Source organism: Prionailurus bengalensis, chromosome A2 (genome assembly GCF_016509475.1).
Source record: "Prionailurus bengalensis isolate Pbe53 chromosome A2, Fcat_Pben_1.1_paternal_pri, whole genome shotgun sequence".
Classification (NCBI taxonomy): domain Eukaryota; kingdom Metazoa; phylum Chordata; class Mammalia; order Carnivora; family Felidae; genus Prionailurus; species Prionailurus bengalensis.
In genome coordinates this window covers 70199314-70225361 of record NC_057348.1, presented here as the reverse complement: position 1 = coordinate 70225361, position 26048 = coordinate 70199314, and the positions used below count along the sequence as shown (strand labels likewise).

The window sequence follows — 26048 nt, the reverse complement described above, 5'->3', positions numbered from 1 at the left end:
GGATTACATTAAATGTGTAGATTGTGCTTTGGGTAGTATAGACATTTTAACAATATTTTTTCTTCCAGTCCATGAGCATGGAATGTCTTTCTATTTCTCTGTGTTGTCCTCAGTTTCTTTTATCAGTGTTTTCAGCGTACAGATTGTTTACCTCTTTGGTTAGGTTTATTTGTAGGTATTTTATTATTTTAGGGCAATTGTAAATAGGGTTGTTTTCTTAATTTCTCTTTTGGTTGCTTCATTATTGGTGTATAGAAATGCGACAGATTCCTGTATGTTGATTATATATCCTGCAACTTTACTGAATTTGTTTCTCAGTTCTAGCAGTGTTTTGGTGGAGTATTTCAAGTTTTCTATACAGAGCATCATGTCATCTGCAAATAGTGGAAGTTTTACTTATTCTTACTGATTTGGATGCCTTTGATTTCTTTTTGTTGTCTGATTGCTGTGGCTGGGACTGCCAGTGCTATTTTGAATAAAAGTGAGAGTGGACATCTTTGTCTTGATCCTGAACTTACTGGAAAAGTTCTAAGTTTTCCCCATTAAGGATGATGTTAGCTGTGGGCTTTTAATATATGGCTTTATTATGTTGAGGTATGTTCCTTCTTTTTTTAATGTTTTTTTTTAATTTATTTTTGAAAGAGAGGAAGCATTAGCGGGAGAGGAGCAAATAGTGGGGGACAGGATATGATGCATACTCTGTGCTGACAGCAGCGAGCCCTATAGGGAGCTTGAACTCACAAACCTTGAGACCATGACCTGAGTTGAAGTCAGAGGCTCAACTGACTGAGCCATCCAGGTGCCCTGAGGTATGTTCCTTCTAAACCTACTTTGGATTAGGAGGCAAGATGGCGGCTTAGGAGGACGCTGGGCTCACCGCACGTCCTGCTGATCACTTAGATTCCATCTACACCTGCCTAAATAACCCAGAAAACCGCCAGAGGATTAGCAGAACGGAGTCGCCGGAGCCAAACGCAGACGAGAGGTCCACGGAAGAGGGTAGGAAGGGCGGCGAGGCGGTGCGCGCTCCACGGACTGGCGGGAGGGAACCGGGGCGGAGGGGCGGCTCGCCGGCCAAGCAGAGCCCCCGAGTCTGGCTTGCAAAAGCGGGGGGCCTGACGGACTGTTTTCCCACAACAAGCGCGACTTAGCGTCTGGGAGGTCATAAGTTAACAGCTCTGCTCGGAAAGCTGGAAGGCTGGAGGACAAAGGGAGGGAGAGCTACTGAGCCCCCTGACAACAGAGCTCAGTTTGGTGGGGAACAAAGGCGCTCGCCAGCGCCATCTCCCCCGCCCATCCCCCAGCCAAAATCCCAAAGAGAACCAGTTCCTGCCAGGGAACTTGCTCGCTCCGAGCAAACACCCAACTCTGCGCTTCTGCGGAGCCAAACCTCCGGCAGCGGATCTGACTCCCTCCCGCTGCCACAGGGCCCCTCCTGAAGTGGATCACCTAAGGAGAAGCGATCTAAGCCTGCCCCTCCTGCCCCTGTGCACCTTGCCTACCCACCCCAGCTAATACGCCAGATCCCCCGCATCACAAGCCTGGCAGGGTGCAAGTAGCCCAGACGAGCCACACCACCCCACAGTGAATGCCGCCCCTAGGAGAGGGGAAGAGAAGGCACACACCAGTCTGACTGTGGCCCCAGCGGTGGGCTGGGGGCAGACATCAGGTCTCACTGCGGCCCCTCCCACCAACTCCAGTTATACACCACAGCACAGGGGAAGTGCCCTGCAGGTCCTCACCACGCCAGGGACTATCCAATATGACCAAGCGGAAGAATTCCCCTCAGAAGAATCTCCAGGAAATAACAACAGCTAATGAGCTGATCAAAAGGGATTTAAATAATATAACAGAAAGTGAATTTAGAATAATAGTCATAAAATTAATCGCTGGGCTTGAAAACAGTATACAGGACAGCAGAGAATCTCTTGCTACAGAGATCAAGGGACTAAGGAACAGTCACGAGGAGCTGAAAAACGCTTTAAATGAAATGCATAACAAAATGGAAACCACCACAGCTCGGCTTGAAGAGGCAGAGGAGAGAATAGGTGAACTAGAAGATAAAGTTATGGAAAAAGAGGAAGCTGAGAAAAAGAGAGATAAAAAAATCCAGGAGTATGAGGGGAAAATTAGAGAACTAAGTGATACACTAAAAAGAAATAATATACGCATAATTGGTATCCCAGAGGAGGAAGAGAGAGGGAAAGGTGCTGAAGGGGTACTTGAAGAAATAATAGCTGAGAACTTCCCTGAACTGGGGAAGGAAAAAGGCATTGAAATCCAAGAGGCACAGAGAACTCCCTTCAGACGTAACTTGAATCGATCTTCTGCACGACATATCATAGTGAAACTGGCAAAATACAAGGATAAAGAGAAAATTCTGAAAGCAGCAAGGGGTAAACGTGCCCTCACGTATAAAGGGAGACCTATAAGACTCGTGACTGATCTCTCTTTTGAAACTTGGCAGGCCAGAAAGAATTGGCACGAGATTTTCAGGGTGCTAGACAGAAAAAATATGCAGCCAAGAATCCTTTATCCAGCAAGTCTGTCATTTAGAATAGAAGGAGAGATAAAGGTCTTCCCAAACAAACAAAAACTGAAGGAATTTGTCACCACTAAACCAGCCCTACAAGAGATCCTAAGGGGGACCCTGTGAGACAAAGTCCCAGAGACATCACTACAAGCATAAAACATACAGACATCACAATGACTCTAAACCCGTATCTTTCTATAATAACACTGAATGTAAATGGATTAAATGCGCCAACCAAAAGACATAGGGTATCAGAATGGATAAAAAAACAAGACCCATCTATTTGCTGTCTACAAGAGACTCATTTTAGACCTGAGGACACCTTTAGATTGAGAGTGAGGGGATGGAGAACTATTTATCATGCGACTGGAAGCCAAAAGAAAGCTGGAGTAGCCATACTTATATCAGACGAACTAGACTTTAAATTAAAGGCTGTAACAAGAGATGAAGAAGGACATTATATAATAGTTACAGGGTCTATCCATCAGGAAGAGCTAACAATTATAAATGTCTATGCACCGAATACCGGAGCCCCCAAATATATAAAACAATTACTCATAAACGTAAGCAACCTTATTGATAAGAATGTGGTAATTGCAGGGGACTTTAACACCCCACTTACAGAAATGGATAGATCATCTAGACACACGGTCAATAAAGAAACAAGGGCCCTGAATGAGACATTGGATCAGATGGACTTGACAGATCTATTTAGAACTCTGCATCCCAAAGCAACAGAATATACTTTCTTCTCGAGTGCACATGGAACATTCTCCAAGATAGATCATATACTGGGTCACAAAACAGCCCTTCATAAGTTTACAAGAATTGAAATTATACCATGCTTACTTTCAGACCACAATGCTATGAAGCTTGAAATCAACCACAGAAAAAAGTCTGGAAAACCTCCAAAAGCATGGAGGTTAAAGAACACCCTACTAACAAATGAGTGGGTCAACCAGGCAATTAGAGAAGAAATTAAAAAATATATGGAAACAAACGAAAATGAAAATACAACAATCCAAACGCTTTGGGACGCAGCAAAGGCTGTCCTGAGAGGAAAATACATTGCAATCCAGGCCTATCTCAAGAAACAAGAAAAATCCCAAATACAAAATCTAACAGCACACCTAAAGGAACTAGAAGCAGAACAGCAAAGGCAGCCTAAACCCAGCAGAAGAAGAGAAATAATAAAGATCAGAGCAGAAATAAACAATATAGAATCTAAAAAAACTGTAGAGCAGATCAACGAAACCAAGAGTTGGTTTTTTGAAAAAATAAACAAAATTGACAAACCTCTAGCCAGGCTTCTCAAAAAGAAAAGGGAGACGACCCAAATAGATAAAATCATGAATGAAAATGGAATTATTACAACCAATCCCTCAGAGATACAAACAATTATCAGGGAATACTATGAAAAATTATATGCCAACAAATTGGACAACCTGGAAGAAATGGACAAATTCCTGAGCACCCACACTCTTCCAAAACTCAATCAGGAGGAAATAGAAAGCTTGAACAGACCCATAACCAGCGAAGAAATTGAATCGGTTATCAAAAATCTCCCAACAAATAAGAGTCCAGGACCAGATGGCTTCCCAGGGGAGTTCTACCAGACGTTTAAAGCAGAGATAATACCTATCCTTCTCAAGCTATTCCAAGAAATAGAAAGGGAAGGAAAACTTCCAGACTCATTCTATAAACCTACTTTGTTGAAGGATTTTATCATAAATGGATGTTATTCTTTGTCAAATGTTTTTTCTGAATTTATTGAAATGTACATATAGTTCTTATACTATCTCTTACTGATCTGATGTATTATGTTGATTGATTTGTGAATATTGAACCACCTTTGCAACCCATGAATAAATGCCACTTGATTATGGTGACTTATTTTTTTAGATGTATTATTGGATTGGGTTTGCTAGTATTTTGTTTAGGATTGTTGCATCCATGTTTACCAGGAATATTGGTCTGTAGTTCTCTTTTTCAGTTAGTCTTTATTTGGTTTTGGCATCAGGGTAATGCTGGCCTCATAGAATGAGTTTGGAAGTTTCCTTCCATTTATGTTTTTTGGGAGTTTGAGAAGAAAAGGTATTAACTCTCTAAATGTTTGATATAATTCCATCTGAAGCCATCTGGTCCTGGACTTTTGTTTGTTGGGAGGTTTTTGATTACTGATTCAATTTCATTGCTGCTTATCACTCTATTATAATTTTTTATTTCTTCCTTTTCATTTTTGGTATGTTATGTGTTTCTAGGAATTCATCAATTTCTTTTAAGTTGTCCAATTTGTTAGCATATAGTTTTTCATAATATTGTCTTATAATTGTTTGTATTTCTGTGGTATTGGTTGTTATTTCTCCTGTCTCATTTGTTATTTTATTTATTTGAGTTCTTTCTCTTTTTTCTTGATTTAAATCTGGCTAGAGGTGTAATTTTATTTTATTTTATTTCCCAAAGAATCAGCTCCTAGTTTAATTAATCTGTTTGATTGTTTTTTAGTTTCTGCATCATTTCTTTCTGCTCTAATTTTTATTATTTATTTCCTTCTGGTGGTTTAAGGTTTTGTTTTGTTTTTCTTTTTCTAGCTCCTACATGTGTAAGATTAGGTTGTTTATTTGAAATATTTCCTGCTTCTTGAAGCAGACCTGTATTGCTATAAACTTCCCTCTTAGAACCACTTTTGCTGCATCCCAAAGGTTTTGGCTCAGTGTGTTTTCATTTTCATTTCTTTCCATGGATTTTTATGTCTTCTTTGATTTCCTGGTTGACCCATTCATTGTTTAGTAGCATGTTGTTTATCATCCATGTATTTGTGGTATTTCAAGATATTTTTCTTGTGATTGACTTCTAGTTTCATAGCATTGTGCTCAGAAGAGATGCAAGGTATGACTTAGATCTTCTTGAATTTGTTGAGGCTGGCTTTGTAGGTTAATATGTGATCCATTTTGGATGATGTCCCATGTGTACTTGAAAAGAATGTTTTAGGATAGAATGTTCTGAATATGTCTGTTAAATCCATCTGTTCCAGTGTGTCATTCAAAGCCATTATTTCCTTGTTCATTTTCTATTTAGATGATCTGTCCATTGATGTAAGTGGGGTATTAAAGTCCCCTATTATTATTGTATTATTATCAATAGTTGTGTGTTTGTTATTAACTGTTTTATGTATTTGGCTGCTGCTATGTTGGGTGTATAAATATTTGTAATTGTTATATATTGTTTTTGGATTATTCTATTTACCATTATATCATGTCCTTATGTGTCTCTTGTTACAGTCTTTGTTTTAAAGTCAATTTTGGCTGATATAAGTATTACTACTTCAGCTTTCTTTTGACATCCATTCACAAGAAAGATGCTTCTCCATTCTCTCACTATCAATATGAAGTTGTCTTTAGGTCTAAAATGAGTCTCTTGTAAGGCAGCATATAGATGGGCCTTGTTTTTTATCCATTCTGTCACCCTGTGTCTTTTGATTGGAGCATTTAGGACATTTAATTTCAGCATAATTGTTGATAGATATGTACTTATTTTCATTACATCATTTGTTTTGTGGTTGTTTCTGAAGATTTTCTCTGATCCTTCCTTGCTTTTCATGGTTTGCCAATTTTCTTTAGTGATATATTTGGATTTCTTTCTCCTTATTCTTTGTGTATTCGTTAGTGGTTTTTACTTTGTGGTTCCCATTAGGTTTATACATAACATATTCTGCATATAGCAGTCTATATTAAATTGATGGTTGCTTAAGTTTGAACCCATTCATTACTCTCTCCATGTTTTAGTTATATCTTGCCATTTTTTTGCATCATTTGATCTTGTGACTTCCTTGACCTACTTTTTACAGAAAAACTCATTGTTTACTGCTTTTTTGTTACCTACCTTTATACTTTCACTTTTGGTCTTTCCTCTCCACTCAAAGAGTCCCTTTTAATATTTCTCACAGGGCTGGTTTAGTGGTCATAAACACCTTTAGTTTGTGTTTGGGAAGCTCTTTATCTCTCCTATTCTTGATGGTAGCCTTGCTGTATAGAATATTTTTGGCTACATATTTTTCCCATTCGGCACTTTGAATATATCATGCCACTCCCTTCTAGGTTGGAAAGTTTATGCTGAAAAATACCACACTAGCTTTATGGGTTTTCTCTTGTATGTTACTGTGTTCTTTTGTTTTGCTGCTTTAAAATTTTTTTCTTCATCACTATATTTTGCCAGTTTAATTACAATATGTCTTGGTGTAGATCTGCTTTTGTGGACTTTGGTGGGGGTTCTCTGTGCCCTTTTTAAATATTTATTTATTTATTTATTTATTTATTTATTTATTTAGAGACAGAGAGACTGCATGGGGGAGGAGCAGAGAGAGGAGAGAGAGGATCCCAAGCAGGCATGTGTTCAGCATGGAGCCCAAACTGGGGCTTGATCTCATGACTGTGAGATCCTGCCCTGAGCTGAAATCAAGAGTCAGGCTTTTAACCAACTGAGCCACTCAGGTTCCCCTCTCTGTGCCTTTTAGATCTGGATATCTGTTTCCTTCCCCAAATTAGAGAAGTTTTCAACTATTATTTCTTCAAAAAAATGTACTGCTCCCTTTTCTCTCTCTTCTTCTTCTGGAACACCTATAATATGAATGTTATTATGTTGGATGAAATCACTGAATGCCCTAAGTCTATTCTTATTTTGCATAATTCTTTTTTCTCTCTTTTGCTCATGTTGATTACTTTTCATTACTCTGTCTTCTAGGTTATAATATATTCTTCTGCTTCTTCTAGCTTGCTGTTCATTACATCAAGTGTGTTTCTCATTTTGTTTATTGAGCCCTTTGTCTCTGCTTTGTTATTCCTTATCTCTGTGTTAAGTATCTCACTCATGTCTTCCACTCTTTTCTCAAATCTAGTGAGTATCCTTATTACTATTACTTTAAATTCTCTATCAGGCATGTTACTTATCTGTTTTGCTTAGATCTCTGGCCAACGTCCTGTTCTTTCATTTTGGATAAATTTGTCTGTCTCTTCATTTTTTTCTGCCTCTCTGTGTCTGTTTCTGTGTGTTAGGAAACTCATCTGTCTTCTGCTCTTGAAAGTAGTTACTTTATGAAGAGGAGATCCTGGAGTGCCTGCAGTTCAGTGTCCCCTCTGCACCCAAACTTGGCACTTCGAGAAAGTATCCTATGCATGTTGCTTATGCCCTGCTGTTGTGTCTGAGTCACCTTTCCTTTCAGTGCAGTTGTCTGCACTGACTTTGCCTGTTGTGGTCTGTGCTTGTTCTCTTTCCTGTTAGTGACACCCAGGTAAGCCAGCTCTGAGTGGGCATGCCTATCTGGAAACTTGGGAGCAAGGTGGCAGTGTCAGCAAAATTTGCACTGGGCTGCTGGCCTTATGCCAAATCCCCTGGGTTGACTTGGGTTGTGAGGCTGGGCAAGGCACATGGCAATGGCTGGGCATGGCTAGGCACTTTGGGGTGGCTGGATGAGGTGGACAGAAGCAGCTGGGCACCCAGCGACTGGACAGGTCATATACCTGGCTTTAACAAAATTTGCCCTGTTCCCGGGGCCAAAGCTAGCAAGCTTTGAGTGAGCGAGTCCTCAGGAGAACTCCTGGGTGTGGTGCACTGCTAGCAGGTTACATAGCAAGTACAGCACCACTCCTTACCCCCACAGATGGCCTTGTGTTTATGCTGGGGGGCAGGGGAGGAAAATGACACCTGCCAACTTCTTCATTTTCAAAAAAATCCCCCAACATACTCCAAAATCAGTATGAACAGAGCTGTCTCCCATTTGTCTCTGGTGCTGCATAAACTGCCATTTTTATGTTGCCTCTCTGTGTGCAGGCTGTTGTCTCTTTAAGGGCAGCAACCCAGCTGTCACTCACCCTCCTGGCTTGCCCAGTGCTGAGTCAGCTGACTTTTAACAGTCCAGGTTCCAAGTCCCACTGATTATACAAAACCATGGAATTCAGCCCCTCTGGTTTTCCAAGCCAAATGTTATGGGGATTAGTCTTCCCCAGTGAGCTCCCTAGTGCAAGAATCCATGTCTCTGCCCTCTCTAAGTGTGCAGCTCTCTCCCTCCTGTGGGCGGCTTCCCTTCACCTTCCTGATCTTCCTAACCTTTCAAATGCAGCTTCTTCTCTATATTTAGCTGTGCCAGCCTTTGGGTCACTCTCTAGTTATTTACTTGTATGTGGATTATATCTAGTTGTAAACGTTGGATGGGGAGAGTTCAGGGTCCTGCTCCACCATCTTCCCAAGCTCTTTGAGTAGTTCTCTATCATAACTTTTAAACTTAACTGAATATTATACTTCTGCCAGGTCTACTACCATCATGGCATACTGATGTCTCAGATACTACAGAAGCCTTGCCAATCCCTCAAGAGTGGAGGCGGAAAAAGCCAACAATTTTCTTGTTTGCTTAAGTGATACTATGACTGAAGTAAAATAACCTGTACTTTCTGGATACATTCCCCCAAAATAAAAATTACATTTGCAAGCATACGTATTTATACAGGCAGAAACATCAGTTTTACTCCACTTTGTGAATGAGCTGGTACCCCTGCCCACATTGGAAAACAAATCATGTGCCAGGCAAAAGCAACCAAAATAGGGAGACTTACTTCAGGGCCACCACGGGCCTATGAGAGTTTAGGATGTAAACTTCATCTTCTGGAATGGCAAGAACACTGAGTGGAGCCTAGGTTGGATTTTGACCCCTTACTTAACCCATAGTTGGACACCCTATTGTAGGATATATCTGAACAACTATACAAGACAGTTCTGTGGATCATAAATGCTGATCTGGCTGGCACATTTGAGAAGAGTAACTTATATGTGCTGACCACCTCATGTATAGTAGGCCTCACACATTATTCCATTTTCTCTGTACAACAACCATGTGTGAAACAACATATGCAACGTTGGCAATGACGTCGCTATTCTACATAAAGATTAAGGCTTGGAGAGTCTATGTAACTCGTTCTATTAATGACAGGTAAGTCAAGAATTGGACTTCTATCTATTTGATCCCACATTCCTTCTTTTTCTTTAGATTGCTTTCTTAAAGTTCTGTTACTACACACATAATTACTACAAATAAGCAATACAACTATTATAGCAGGGATTTCTGGTGTTAAAACTTTGAGATTTTTGAATGATTATTATTTTATCTAAAAAGAGTAGAGAAAGATGGAGCCACTGTTGGCTTCCTTAGATGAAGTATCTGACATAATAACCAACAGCTCTTTCATATTACTTGGCCTTTGAACCTTGATACTTTTCTCAAAAAAGAGCAATAAAAGTTAAAAATGTGCCCATTTCTTAGTCTATATTTGAGTCTATTTTAAAAGTCATGTGATATCAGGCCATGGAAAATTTGTGTTCTATATGAAGAATTAGGACCCATCAGGACACTATACCTGATCCTGTGTTAATAATAAGGCAGTGGAGTCAATTAAATGAAACTAACAGCTCATGAGTCATTTTTCAACAGGTCTTTTTGGAGGATCCCTACATTATATTGCACTGTAGATATAAAGATAAATAGTACGCAGTCTCCTTCTCCTGGAAAAACTTAGTGTGGGGTTAATCAAACAGATCAATTTAATATAACTGTCACCAAAATCAGAGTGATGTAGCATAGAATTTGTAAGATGAAGTGATTTTTTAAAATCCATACAACAGGGGTGCCTGGTGGCTCAGTCAGTTAAATGTTTGACTCTTGATTATGGCTCAGGTCATGATCTCATGATTAGTGAAATCGAGCCCTGCTTCAGACTCTGAACTGACAGTGGAGAGGCTGCTTGGGATTCTCTCTCTCTCTATCTCTCTCTGCCCTTCCCCCACTCATACTTTCTCTCTCTCTCTCAAAAATAAATAAATGAACCTTTTAAAAATCCATACAACACATCATTTATATATTATTGTGTGTGTTTTAACATTTGTGAGTGACTTCTCTTCACACTACATACCTAAAGAAGAAGAAATTTTACATAATTCAATTTCTTTCAACTTTGAGTAGAAAATCATTTTAAGCTATAGGAGATACTTATTTAGGTTAAATAAAAGGAAGATTCATTATTAATCAAGTTGCTAAATACTGGAACAGACAAAACACTTGCTTTAAAACAAGTTGTTTGGAAAAAAAAAAAAAAACCTTTGCCAGCAGTTTAAGAAGATTAACATGCTTTGAAATTTTCCATGAATTCTTGACACAAAATATGCACTAGTCTGTTCACCTAGCAATAGGATTCAATACAAGATTGCACATAATTTTTTTTTTGGTATTTTATTTTATTTTTTTGATTGGATTGGCATTTTATTTTTTTATATATATATGAAATTTATTGACAAATTGGTTTCCATACAACACCCAGTGCTCATCCCAAAAGGTGCCCTCCTCAATACCCATCACCCACCCTCCCCTCCCTCCCACCCCCCATCAACCCTCAGTTTGTTCTCAGTTTTTAACAGTCTCTTATGCTTTGGCTCTCTCCCACTCTAACCTCTTTTTTTTTTTTTCCTTCCCCTCCCCCATGGGTTCCTGTTAAGTTTCTCAGGATCCACATAAGAGTGAAACCATATGGTATCTGTCTTTCTCTGTATGGCTTATTTCACTTAGCATCACACTCTCCAGTTCCATCCACGTTGCTACAAAAGGCCATATTTCATTTTTTCTCATTGCCACGTAGTATTCCATTGTGTATAAGATTGTACATAATTTTACTGATCTTTTTTACTTAAGGACATTGGGCTAATTTTGTTTGAAAAGGAAAGCTAGTAGTGCCTTTTCTGAATGCCTGTTATCTAAAATTTCATTGCGCCCAACTGTGCTTGAGGTGAGGCCAGTCACCCCTCCATGCTGATCTCACTGGCACCTACAAGCAGAGTACCTCACATTCTGAACTGCACTGGCCCAGTGGGGTTGTGTTGCTATATAGGCTCACTGCTTTATTCAGTGTTCCTCCATGATCCCTAACCTGCCTGTCAGGCTGAAGCAATAGATCTGGGTGAGTATATCTAACAATGTGGGGACAACTGTGAGGTGCCTTGGAGAATATGGAACTAGGTTATAAGATTGTCCACCAAGAGCTTAAAAGGCAATTAACAATAATGCAAAATGACTGCAGGGAAAGAATGACTCAGGAGGGAAATGGAAAGTATTGACATATCTAAAGTATGGACATATCCACTAAAAGGTGAGCACCCAGGTTTTATCCAGGCAACGGGAGGTCTTAGCAACTACAGTTCAATGAATAAAAAAGAGTCAATATGTTGGCTGATCAAAATTTGATGAGGGGCACCCAGGTAGCTCAGTCGGTTAAGTATCTGACTTTGGCCCAGGTCGTGATCTCGCTGTCCATGAGTTTGAGCCCCGCGTTGGGCTCTGTGCTGACAGCTCAGAACTTGGAGCCTGCTTCAGATTTTATGTCTCCCTCTCCCTCTGCCCCTCTTTGCTCACACTCTGTCTCTGTCTCTCTCTCTCTATCTCAAAAATAAACATTAAAAAACTTTTTTTTAATTTGGTGAAAAATGTTTAATCTCACTACTAATCAAATACATGAAGTAAAAATGGACACTGTCTTAAACTCATATTTAATTGATAATGCTCAATATTGACAAGGTTCCCATGAAATAGTCAGAGCTACATTTTCTGGTGGAAGTGTAAAGTGCTTTTTGGAAAGCAGTTGGGCCACAAGAAGGGAGAATCCTTAAAATATTTACATCTTCTTGGGCACCTGTGTGGCTCAGTTGGGCTTCCAACTCTTAACTTAGGCTCAGGTCATGATCTCATGGTTCATGAGATCGAGCCCTGGGCTCCATGCTCAGTGTGGAGATTCTCTTTTTCTCTGCCCCTCCCCCACTTGTGTGCACACTTGTTCTCTCTCTCTCTAAAAAAATTCACATCTTCTAAGGAAGAGTATTGTAGTATTCATCTTCTATGTCAAGAAGCCTTTCTATCTATCTATCTATCTATCTATCTATCTAGTTAGGTTTACAGATAACAGAAACCCCAAAATAACAATGGAAAACAACATAAATGTTATCTGCAAGGGAGGCTCCAAAACATGATTCTTCAGCTGGACATTACTATCTAAAATAAAATTGAAATTCTGTCATTAAGGAGGAAAGGGAGAATGGGTGTTTGGGTAGGTAACCAGCAGGTTTTGCTCCCTTATCCTAGGGAGAAAAATTGAACTTCAACATAATTTTCAAAAAGTCGTTCATTTTTAGGGAAAAGCCCAAATTTCCAAAATTACAGGAATATTTACAAATTACAAATCGATTCAATGATTCTATAAAACAAAGAATGTTATCAATAAAGGTTTGATCATTGAACCTGTTTGTTTAATGTTAATTTTTAAAAATGCAGTTTCATTGCATTATTATTTTATGACATTACATATACTATTAAAATTTATACCCTCAAATTTGCATAAAAACACTCAGAGAAGAAATTTTATACTTTTCTTCATTGAGTTTAAAACTAGTAACTTCTGTAGTACCTGAGTGGCTCAGTCCATTAAGCATCGGACTCTTGATCTCAGCTCAGGTCTTGATCTCAAGATTGTGAGTTCATACCCTGTATTGGACTCTGCAATGGGTGTGAAACCTACCTAAAATGAAATAAAACAAAACCAATCATCCATAATCAGATAGGATGGATGCTGAGAAGTTGAATATTGAATTTCACTTACAAAGAGTAATTTTTGCTGATACATTTTTAGAAAGACATCAGACCTGTCCATGGGGTCACATGTTGAACAAGTGTCATCAAGTGTGGCCTGCCTGGCTCATGGGAGGAGTTCAGTGGCAGTGTCCGGGGGTGTTCCTCTGGAGATGGTTATCTCTTCCTGGGTTATACCTGGCTTCTCAGTACCATTTGATTTTTGTCTTTCAGCCGAAACTAAGATCTGCTTCAAATACTACCATGGCGTGAGTGGAGCCCTGCGAGCCACCACCCCCAGTGTCACGGTCAAAAACTCTGCAGCTCCTGTAAGTCCCATCTCTTCCTCTTTGTCAGAGCTAACCCTGGTGCTTTTTCACTCCCATTTCACTCGTGTGTGTGTGTGTGTGTGTGTGTGTGAGTGTGTGTGATTATAGTGATAGATTATAATAGGTAGTTTGATAGAAATTATCCAAAGGTAAACTTATTAAAATCACACCACTTTTTGTTTGAGGAATGTTAAGCTTAGATAGTGAGATGTTTCTAGTAGGCTCATGCATAATGTCTCTGAGTAACAAGTGTTTCTTTGGAATACATTGTTTTTAATTCCTTGCATTTAAGGATTTATATTTTCATATGTCTCGATTTCTTCTTAGGCCTATAAATAAATTTCTGGAATAACATTTATAATCTCAGATTGATTTTGAGCATAGAACGAGAAAATGGTAAGCCTAGAAAAGGCTGGAATCTCTGGTCCTTTTTCCCTTTATATGAACGAAGAAAGTGCCTGAAGTGCCCAAGGAATGTACCTAAGCTCACACAGTTAGCTAGTTGCAGACCAGGGACTTAGGTCAAATCTTTTGTTTCTTACTCTCTGGTTTTTCTGAGTATTCTGAGAATAGCTGCCGTTTTCTCCTAAATTACAGTCTAGTTTGTATCTCTGTGGTGCTTCTTTCCTTGGTTCTCAATACATCTACTTACAAGTGGCATTCCCTTTCCTTTTCACATGAATTAAAGATTACTCAGTGAAGGAGGCTAACCAAAAACCAGTAAGGACTTTGTTGGGGTGGTATAAGTAAAAAAAAAGTTTGTTTCTTCTGTGTGAAAAAAGAGAGACCGAGAAAACTTGAAATGAAATATGAATTACCCAGAAAGAACTTTGCCTCCAAAGGACAACATTTCACTGTTTCACAAGTCAGTTCTTCAGTGTGCAGAAGAAGAGTGAGTCGAGTGTGCCTCTGTTCAGGGAGGTGGTGCAGAGCTGGACACTGGCCAGGGAGGGGGGTCCCAGGACTCCTTGTCAGGGGATACACAGCAAGAGGGACGGTAGAAGGGGAGGGACCATCCGCACCTCTGACCCATTGTACCATTTTCCCCTACACTAACCAGGCAGATTGGAGGATGATATTGCCATATTACTGGGTAGAACAGGAAGGTAAGTATGGCAATTTGGGAAAGTATCCCCAGGTGCCACACCCTCCTCTCTGGGCCCATTGTGTGTGGGAAATCCTCAAAAGAAGGTGCCTGGGGAAGTGAAAGAGGCCCTGACACAGGCCTCCAGTTGTCAAGGCAGTAGAGTCAGCTACATCGAGGCAGTGAACCTAGAGCCTCCAGTTGTCACAGGCCTCCAGTTGTCAAGGCAGTAGAGTCAGCTACATCGAGGCAGTGAACCTAGAGCTGGGGCTGCACTGACCCAGAGGCGAGATGGGCAAAGCAGGGAGGCACAGAACACACAGCAGACCGAGAAGAAAAAAGAGGCTGGAAGTGGAGTCTGCTGACTCGGGAAAAACCTTTCAGATGCAGGCTTGGCTGCCTTTTGCCACAGCACAGCATGTCATGCAATTAGGCAGCTTCTTTCCGGATACACTGATTTCTCAGCCAGGATGGACCGTGCCTAGTGATGGACAAGCCTTTTTGGCTCAAGGCTGGAATGGGAGAAGAGCTCCTAATCTGCCTCTGCTCGGAGTACTACTGTGAGTGAGCTTGGCCAGCCCCTTAATCTTTAGGTAAGCCCTTTTTGGAGAAGGCTCTCTGGAGCATTTGGCTTCTCTGAACTCAGCCTACTGGAGACTCCAGCTGTAATCTGTTTCTCAGACCAATGCAAACTGCAATCACATCATCACAGAGATGTGCAGTATAAGCCTAAAAGAAAACAAGGTGCCAACTACCTGGAATACTGCCTGGATTGCACAGTAGACAAGTTTTACAAAATGGGATAAACCGTCAACAAACAAGTCTTTCCAGGGGCTGCCGACAAGAAACAAGGATGATGTCTGAGAAGAGGAAACATCATGTGAGCTGCTTCAACCTGCTATTTGACAGAAAAGTTCAGGAGATTGCATTGATTCTGAGTCAGCCCTGACCTCATCTTTGTTATTTAACCCGTGCTACCATTACCTGTACTTAAATATCAGACACCTTGGAATACTTGGACACGTTGCTGTCGTCCTGATGGCCATCTCCATAATGATTTTCTCACATAAATCAGTAGACACTTGAGTTGCCGCTTTTATATATATTCCACAGACAACTTTCGTTTCTCTTCTTAATCCCCACACATGTGAGCGCCCGATCATAAGGCCAAGTGATGCCAAGGACAGAGAGAAGTCCTCCCGCTGCCGTGCTGGACGTCCTTTGCATTGGGAGCATGCATCTTCCTGCAGACAGTATTTTAACATGCAGTTGGGTTTTATAATAGTTAACCTCATGGCTCTTACAGAACAGTGCACTCTTTAGAGGAGTTTCACTTGCCTTATTTTAGGTGATTCACAGCACATCTGTGAGACAGGCGGGAAGTGCCATTTTGGTTATGTGACCCTTTGGCTATCTGATGATCGAGTTGGAATGAATCTCAGTTTAGTTATTCATACAATCTAGCAGCCTTCTGGATTAAATAAGTATTTACAGTCTGGTCTAAGGCCTTGTGCACACTGTTACTAAGGGGAAATGCTATTCAAGTTTTCCAAAATCATTTTGCCGATGAACTTTGAGTATCCATTTTTAAGCGAGATCTCTGGTGCTGCACTAATCTCTTATGAAAAGTTGGCTGTCCGTGGCCGTTGTGTCATGCCCCAAGGGTCACTGAGTTAGTTGGTGACAAAACAGTATGCTGAAAGTAAAGTTTTTTGTAAAGGAGGAAAAGATGTCAAATGCCCATCTAGTATATAATCAGTGCTTTGATGTTTTGAGCACAAAAGATTCTCAGTATGTTTTCATTCTTTTTCTCACTTCCTCATTCCCCCTTATCCTTTGTCTTTGTCTCACTGAAAATTGTTGAAGTCCCAGTTATATGTTTTTTAAAGTTTATTTATTTATTTATTTTGAGAGAGAGAGAGAGAGAGAGAGAGAGAGAGAGAGAGAGAGAACAGGGGAGGGGCAGGGAGAGAGGAAGAAAGAATCCCAAGCAGGCTCCACACTGTCAGCACAGAGCCCCATGTGGGGCTCGAACTCACGAACTGTGAGATCATGACCTGAGCCAAAACCAAGAGTCGGATGCTTAACCAACTGAGCCACCGAGGTGCCCCAAGGTCCCAGTTATGAAAAGAGGTTGTCACCTGTCTTTATCTTTCCAAGGCTCTTATTTATGTATTAGTCCTAACTGTTTATCAGAAACTATGATGAGTGAAGGGGTATAGAAATAATGAAATATAAGTCCTGATATTGAGAACTCGTGGCTATTCCATGATGATTTATAAATACTGTTTGAAATGCCTGGTGCTGGGGTATAAAAACCCACTGGGCTGGTGTATAGAGAAGGCAGTGAGAAGATGCCTGCAGCAGCTGGGAGAGCTTCCAGAGGAAGTGGCATGCGGGCGGCATGAATGGGATTTGCCAGGCCTGGGAGGGAGTAAGGCACTGGCAGAAGGAACGGCATGTGCAGAGGCATGTGGGGGTATGAGGTGCCGCAGGCCTAGCAGGGAACAAGACCTACTGTGTGTTAGGTCTGAAGAACATACACCTTACTTAATTTTCACCATACAGCACCCTGCACTTTGTTTCTCATACTGTTTGTATGTCATTGGGAGCACCTCGCATATGCTTTCTGTTTTATTCTATTTTCTGTAAAAAATTGTGCTCACAATAAGCTCTTTCTCTCAGCACTTTTGCTACTTTTCCCTTGTGCATTACAGTCTCTTTTATAAGCCTCATGATATTTTTTTTTTCTTTCCCTCTTTATACATCGAAGGACAGAAATCTCTCCATACCTACAAACTGCCAAAAGACAGGGAAGATAAATTGTCCTTAGCTCAGCACACTGGGAGTTTTGCAGCTTTTCCCTTCAGGTCTGTGCCTCCACAGTAGCTTTTCAATCTGCCTTTCCCTCTTTGTGGACCAAGTGGGCATCCTCTAATGGGGACTGCTGGAGAGGAGAGAGCTCTCCCTCTGCCTGCTGGGTTCTCTATGGGAGTGAGATTCCGATGCAGCTTGTAGCTCTTCTCGATGTATGTTCAGAGTCCTGATCACACTGCTTGCCACGCCTACTTTCCAGGACTTTCCCTGAAGAGTGTTTGTGTTTCCTTGCACCCAGCAGTGTGGAGGCCTAGGGATTGTAGCCTCTGGATGCAGAAAATAAGTAGCTGTTGGAAGAATGACTGTGGCAGGATCAGGAGGCAGGGTACAGGGAGTTGGGGAAGGGCCACCAGAGTGAGGGGCAGGCAGAGGATGTTATGCCCCCTTAACTGGGGCCTGCTGTAGATGGTTCCCAGGTTTACATTTAGACCAAGAATGTATTTTTTAAATGTTTATTCATTTATTTAGAAAGAGAGCATGTGCGGGCAGGAGAGGGGCAGAGAGAGGGAGGGAGAGAATCCCAAGCAGGCTCTGCACTGTTAGCACAGAGCCTGACATGGGGTTCAATCCCAGGACTGTGAGTTCATGACCTGAGCCTAAATCAAGAGTTGGACACTCAACCAACCGAGCCACCCAGGCACCCTGACCAAGAATGTATTTCTTACTCAGTCTTAATCAAAATTTTAATTTGTGGAAATTCCATCAGAATTTTGTTATTCTGCATTGTTCATATCCTTAATTCGCATTGCTATTGTCTAGCTACCTATTAGTGTTTTCAATGAGAGATTGGAAGTGAATATATCCATTTCTGCTCCTTCTTCTATCACTGTTTTTAAAATTTTTATTTAATTTATTTTTTAAATTTATATCCCAGTTAGTTAGCATATAGTGCAACAATGATTTCAGAAGTAGATTCCTTAATGCCCCTTAACCCATTTAGTCCATTCCCCCTCTCACAACCCCTCCAGTAACTCTCCATATTTAAGAGTCTTTTATGTTTCTTCCCCTTCCCTGTTTTTATATTATTTTTGCTTCCCTTTCCTTATGTTCATCTCTTTAGTATCTTAAAGTCCTCATATGAGTGAAGTCATATGATATTTGTATTTCTCTGACTGACCAATTTCACTTAGCATAATACCCTCTAGTTCCATCCACATAGTTACAAATGGCAAGATTTCATCCTTTTACATTGCTGAGTAATACTCCATTGTGCATATATACCACATCTTCTTTATCCACTCATCAATCGATGGACATTTGGGCTCTTTCCATACTTTGGCTATTGTTGATAGTGCTTCTGTAAACATTGGGGTGCACGTGCCCCTTCAAAACAGCATACCTGTATCCCTTGGATAAATACATAGTAGTGAAATTTCTGGGCCATAGAGTAGTTCTATTTTTAATTTTTTGAGGCACCTCCATACTATTTTCCAGAGTGACTGCACCAGTTTGCATTCCCAACAGCAGTGCAAAAGAGATCCTCTTTCTTGCATCCTCACCAACATCTGTTGTCACCTGAGTTGTTAATGTTAGCCATTGTGACAGGTGTAAGGTGGTATCTCATGATGGTTTTGATTTGTATTTCCCTGATGATGAGTGAAGTTGAGCATTTTTTCATGTGTTGGTTGGCCATCTGTATGTCTTCTTTGGAGAAGTGTCTATTCGTGTCTTTTGCCCATTTCTTCACTGGATTATTTGTTTTTTGGGTGTTGAGTTTGATAAGTTCTTTATAGATTTTGGATACTAACCCTTTATCTGATATGTCGTTTGCAAATATCTTCTCCCATTCCGTTGGTTGCCTTTTAGTTTTGCTGATTGTTTCCTTCATTGTGCAGAAGCTTTTTATTTTGATGATGTCCCAATAATTCATTTTTGCTTTGGTTTCCCTTGCTTCTGGAGACATGTTAAGAAGTTGCTGCGGCCAAGGTCAAAGAGGTTTTTGCCTGCTTTCTCCTCAAGGATTTTGATGGCTTCCTGTCTTACGTTTAGGTCTTTCATCCATTTTGAGTTTATTTTTGTGTATGGTGTAAGAAAGTGGCCCAGGTTCATTTTTTCCATGTCGCTGTAGAGCTTTCCCAGAACTACTTGCTGAAGAGACTCTTTCTTCCATTGGATATTCTTTCCTGCTTTATCAATGATTAGTTGGCCATACGTTTGTGGGTCCATTTCTCTCTTCTGTTCAATTGATCTGAGTGTCTATTCTTGTGCCAGTACCATACTGTCTTGATGATTACAGCTTTGTAATACAGCTTGAAGTCCGGGATTGTGATGCCTCCTGCTTTGGTTTTCTTTTTCAAGATTGCTTTGGCTATTCAAGGTCTTTTCTGGTTCCATCCAACTTTTAGGATTGTTTTTTCTAGCTCTGTGAAGAATGCTGGTGTTATTTTGATAGAGATTGCATTGAATATGTACATTGCTATGGGTAGTACCGACATTTTAACAATATTTGTTCTTCCTATCCAGGAGCATGGAATCTTTTTCCATTTTTTTGTGTCTTCTTCAATTTCTTTCATAAGCTTTTTATAGTTTTCAGCGTATAGATTTTTCACCTCTTTGGTTAGATTTATTCCTAGGTATTTTATGGTTTTTGTGTGCAACTGTAAATGGGATCGATTCCTTGATTTCTCTTTCTGTCACTTTATTGTTGGTGTATAGGAATGCAACCGATTTCTGTGCATTGGTTTTATGTCCTGCAACTTTGCTGAATTCATGAATCAATTCTAGCAGTTTTTTGGTGGAATCTTTTGGGTTTTCTATATAGAGTATCATGTCATCTGTGAAGAGTGAAAGTTTGACCTCCTCTTGGCCAATTTGGATGCCTCTTATTTCTTTGTGTTGTCTGATTGCAGAGGCTAAGACTTCCAATAGTATGTTGAATAACAGCCCATTCATTCTTTAGTAGGATGATCTTTAGTCTCCAAGTATTTATTTTCTTTCCACATTTTTTCTTGTGGTTGATTTCAAGTTTCATAGTTTTGTGATCTGAAAATATGCACGGTATGATCTCGATCTTTTTGTGCTTGTTGAAGGCTGATTTGTGTCCCAATATGTGACCTATTCTGGACAACGTTCCATGTGGACTGGATAATAACATATATTCTGCTGCTTTAGGATGAAATGTTCTGAATATATCTGTTAAGTCCATCTGGTCCAGGGTCCAGTGTGTCATTCAAAGCCATTGTTTCCTTGTTGATTTTCTGTTTAGATGATCTGTCCATTGCTGTAAGTGGGGTGTGGAAGTCCTCTACTATTATGGTATTATTATCAGTGAGTTTCTTTATGTTTGTGATTAATTGATTTATATATTAGGGTGTGACACATTCAGAGCATAAATGTTTACAATTGTTAGGTCTTCTTGGTGGATAGACCCCTTAATTATGGTATAATGCCCTCCTTCATCTCTTGCTACAGTCTTTACTTTAAAGTCTAGATAGTCTGATATAAGTATGGCTACTCCAGCTTTCTTTTGTTGACCATTAGCATGATAGATGGTTCCATCCCTTTACTTTCAATCTGAAGGTGTCTTTAGGTCTAAAGTGGGTCTCTCATAAAGAACATATAGATGGATCTTGCTTTCTTATCCATTCTGTTACCCTATGTCTTTTGATTAGAGCATTTAGTCCATTGATGTTTAGAGTGAGTACTGAAAGATATGAGTTTATTGCCATTATGTTTCTTGTAGCGTTGGAGTTTCTGGTGGGGTTCTCTGGTCCTTTCTAGTCTTTGTTGCTTTTGGTATTCTTCTTCTTCTTCTTCTTCTTCTTCTTCTTCTTCTTCTTCTTCTTCTTTTTTCATCCGTTCTCCCCTCAGAGAGTCCCCCTTAAAATTTCCTGAAGGGCTGGTTCAGTGGTCACAAACTCCTTTAATTTTATTTGTCTGGGAAACTTTTGATCTCTTTTTCTATTTTGAATGAGAGTCTTGCTGGATGAAGAATTCTTGGCTGCATATTTTTCTGATTCAGCACATTGAACATATCCTGCCACTCCTTTCTGGCCTGTCAAGTTTCTGTGGATAGGTCTGCTGCAAACCTGATCTGTCTTCCCTTGTAGATTAAGGACTTTTTCCCCCCTTACTGCTTTCATGATTCTTTCCTTGCGTGAGTATTTTGTGAATTTGACTATGATATGCCTTGTTGATTGTACATTTTTGTTGAATCTTATTGGAGTCCTCTGTGCTTCCTGGATTTTTATGTCAGTGTCTTTCCCCAGGTTAGGAAAGTTTTTCACTATGATTTGCTCACATAACAGTTCTACCCCTTTTTCTCTTTTTTCATCTTCTGGGGCCCTATGATTCTGATGTTGTTCCTTTTTAATGAGTCACTGATTTCTCTATTTCTTAAATTGTGCTGTTTTGCCTTAGTCTCCCTCTTTTTTTCTGCTTCATTATTCTCCATAAGTTTGTCTTCTGTATCACTGACTCACTGCTCTGCCTCATCCATCCTTGCTACTGTGGCATCCATTCGATATTGCAGCTATTATAACATTTTTTATTTCATTCTGAGTAGTTTTTACTTCTTTATCCCCACAGAGAGGGATTCTAATCTATTTTCAACCCCAGCTAGTTCTCTTATTATCGTGATTCTAAATTCTGGTTCAGACATCTTGCTTGTATCTGTGTTGATTAAGTCCCTGACTGTCATTTCTTCCTGCTCTTTCTTTTGGTGTGAATTCCTTCATTTCATCAGTTTGAAGGAAGAAAAGGAATTAATAAGGTAAAAAAATTAAAATTAAAAAATTAAAAACAACACATACAAAAAAAAATCAAATAAAGGATGCTAGATCCTAGGTGTGTTTTGGTCTGGTTACTGAAAGGAGCTTGATAGATTAGAGGAAAAAAGGGGAGGGGGAGGAAAAAAAAGAAAAACAAGAAAAAACTTTAAAAAAGGAAAACACTTGAAAATTCCAGAAAATGAATACAGTGAAATAGAATAAAATGAAATGATGGAAACAAAATAGACTTTGAAAAATTTACAAAAAAGTAAAAAATATAGTACAAAAAATAAAAATATTGTTAATAAAAATTGAAAATACAAATAAATTTTTCTCTTTCTGTATTCAAGAAAAAGAAAAGAAATGAAAAAGAAAAAAGAAAATTGAATAGATGGATCAGTGAACAGACTGAAATACTATTGGATTTACATCATTTTTCCCTAGAAGTCAAACTATGAAGCACTTTATAGTCCATAAACTAAGCAGGCAGAGAGATTTTTGGTGTTCCTGAAGAGCAAGATTGGCACAGTTGGGCAGGGCTTAGTGTAATGGCTCCGTTCTCCACTAGATGGTGTTGTTTAGCTTACTGGGGTGGACTGTTGTATATGCACATGTGCAGGAGGGGTGAAAACGGCATCACCCAGCTACCCAGTCTCTAGTATCAGAACTCTGTGCTCTCCCCAACCAGCAATCCTGCACCTGTTCTTTGTCTCTGGCTTCCGTCCACTCCCCACTTTTACACTGTCTGTGACCAAGCTGTCAGGTTGCCAGGTGGCACCTCCCTCCTGAGTTTTATCTCAGATGTGGCTGTATTTCCCAACCCCTCACTTCTGAGTGACTATAGCTTTGACCCACTCAGATCCTCTGGGGGATGGTCTCACCAAGCAATGGCCAGGTGCCAGCTGCACCCAGGAATGTTTGCAGGACCGTGCTGCCACCAATGCCCAGAGACTGTGGCTGGGTGCCAGCTCACCCCAGAAAATGTTCATGCAATCATGTAGCAGCAGCATTTCAGGAAATGGAAAATCACAACACACATCTGGCACCAGGCTTCACCCTTAACAACCTTGTTCCAGCACCAGCAAATGTAGTTGTTCTTTGGAGTCTGCTGGGACTGGGTGGCCACACAGCTTCTACCAAATGTCCGTCCAGCAGTGGAACCACTTCTCCTTGTGTGGCCTGTGGACCACCTGGACCCCACTCTGCTCCAGAGGATTCACCCTTCCCACCAGAGCACCACCAGATACTGAGCTGCAGAGTTTAAGACTCTGTGCTCCCTCTGTTTTCAGGGTCTTAATAGAATTTAAGCCTTCTCCTTTCTCCTTTCTCTCTTCCTTGTTCAGTCTCTGTGGCTGTTTCCATTTTTCCACTTTCTTTCCAGCTGCTTTTGGGGGGGTGCTTTTCCCACACTCTCCCCCCATCTCTGTCCTCTCTCTGCAAACAAAAACTGCTCCCTTCCCTCCACGGCTTCTCTCTCCCCCACTTCACTTCTCTGCGCCACATACCTGCTGAGTTCTATGGTTCAGGTTGTGCAGATTGTTGTATTAATCCTCAGATAAGTTTTCTAGGTGTGCAGGATGGTTTAGTGTTGGTCTGGCTGTATTTCATGGACACAAGATGCAAAAAAACTTCCATGCTATTCCGCCATCTTGGCTCCTCCCCTTCTTCTATCACTTTGATCCAGTGTCTCTGCAACCAAGATTTTGATAACAATTGAACAGCAGAAAGTCCAAAGCAAAGTTCTCTGCCACAACACTGAAATGTATTTCCTTAAGTTCATGTTCACAGATTTATTTGCTTTGTCAGATTCCTAAAGAGTTCACATTCTCCTATTTGAAAAAAAAAAAACAACTCAGTAGGCCATTTCCCTGGGAATGTAGGGTAAGTTAGTACTCTAAAAATAAGATCAGGTTGAGATTTTCCTTCATAGACAGTCTGGGTCTTCTGCAATGAACAAACAAGTCAAAAGCACCCAAAGCCTAAGTCATTAAACTTGGTTCTAGTAATATTTGTCTTGGGAATTTTAAAAGCAGATTTTTCAGAAAAATATTTTAAATCATTAAAAATAACTATAGAACAATTCCTTTCAAGTTACCAAACCTCCTGGCCAAATAGTTGCAAAATTAACTCATAGGCAACTGACTGGTGAGACCAACTGTCAAGAACTGTTAGACATAAACTGATAATCTGGAAAGCATGTTGGTCTTATAGTAAATGATCTTGTGGTTTATGTGTGGCAGAGATTAAGTGGCAAGCCTAGGTGCTGATTGAAATCATTGTGATAAGCATCAATTGCAATGTATCATCAGTTCGGGGTGAAGGTCTCCCAGCTTACCAAAGGGCCCCCTTCATCCTGTGTGTCCACTTGGAGTCTCAGCTTCACCTTTAAAGTACAAAAAAAATTAATGGAGGAGCACACAGTTTATCCTCCCTTGTTAACTGGGATGGACAGCACTGCTCTACTGGAGAGGTCTTGGCATTGGATCTGGGAAAGACTGGGCAGAGGATCTCACAGTTCCCAGGCACAGGCAGCCTTGAGCAAATCTTAGGATGGAAAGAAACAGGGCCTTCTGAGGATTTAGTCAGAATTGAGTCCTTTATGATCTCACTAGACTTGTGCCCTGCAATCATATTCTTAAATCTGCCCTCTTTTCCAGTTCTGGTTCTGGAAACCTGGCCCCATGGCATTTTGAGAAGATGACATGATGTTTATTTTATGACTTGTATTTTAATAATAGCCATAGGATCCTTTGAAAATTAATTGTTTTGTTTGTTTTCTCACTAACACATCCATAATTTATTTTTGTAGCATTTCACCAGTAGCTATCCAACCAGGCACTAAAAGAGAACTTCATCAATAATCCTATGATGAAATGCAATTCCAAGACTTAGTTCCTAATAGTCTGAAAATCAGTTTCTAAATGAAAGAATCTCAGTTATGCTAGAAGGGCAAGAAGCCTGAATTAGACTTACAGTATTCTAATCTTTCATTTCTTTCTTTCATATATATGCCTGTTAGCCTTTGTTTAGGAGACAGCTTAAGAAAACATTTTGATTTGTATAGTCTATAAATTAAATGCTACTGATAAAAGAAAATAAATGTAAACTTGAGGGCTCCAGCTAAAACCACACACATGATTTATTTACATGCAAAGGATCAGTGTTACCCAGACATTTACTAGTGAGCTATAGAATGATTTTATAAGGGGGTATTTTACAGGATTTCCTGACTATTTTAACTTTAAAGTCTATCTCTATTCCACAAAGTCTAGGGTGCACTGGGAAAGGAGTTTCTCAGGGGAATAGGGAGAAGTTGATGGTCAGATGTTTTTTAAACTTTTGACTCACTGAGCCCATTTGATGGTTAGATATTGGCATAACATATCGTTTGTTTTCTATTTTTTCTTTTATAAAAATTTTTTAATGTTTATTTTTGAGAGAGAGAGAGAGTCAGAGCGTGAGCAAGGGAAGGGAAGAGAGAGAGGAAGACATAGAATCTGAAGCAGGATCCAGGCTCTGAGCTGTCAGAGCAGAGCCCGACATGGGGCTTGAACTCATGAACTGTGAGATGACTTGAGCTGAAGTCATATGCTTAACCGACTGAGCCACCCAAGCACCAAACGCAGCAGAACATTTAGACATTTGTGTTTTGGGTAGCACATTAGATGGACTCCTTCTTTTAGAAGAAAAATATCAGTAAGAGAGGTCACAGCCACATGAAGCATCTTCTTTCAGAGAATTTGCCTACACCCTGCCCACCTTTGTATCTCTGTAAAAGGCACCCTGGGAGCACCTGGGTGGCTCAGTCAGTTGAGCATCTGACTTTGCCTCAGGTCATGATCTCACAGTTTGTGGGTTCGAGCCC

The 26048-nt window shown here is 40.2% G+C and overlaps 1 protein-coding gene across 4 annotated transcripts in view; it reads left to right on the top strand.

Annotated features, from left to right (window-relative positions):
* Positions 1–26048, top strand: part of HECW1 (HECT, C2 and WW domain containing E3 ubiquitin protein ligase 1) — a 429025-nt gene that overhangs the window by 216766 nt on the left and 186211 nt on the right. For all 4 annotated transcript variants that reach the window (XM_043588504.1, XM_043588501.1, XM_043588502.1 and 1 more), the window contains one exon: positions 13419–13513. In XM_043588504.1, coding sequence (XP_043444439.1) covers positions 13419–13513 — 95 coding nt within the window. The remainder of the gene's footprint in view (positions 1–13418; positions 13514–26048) is intronic.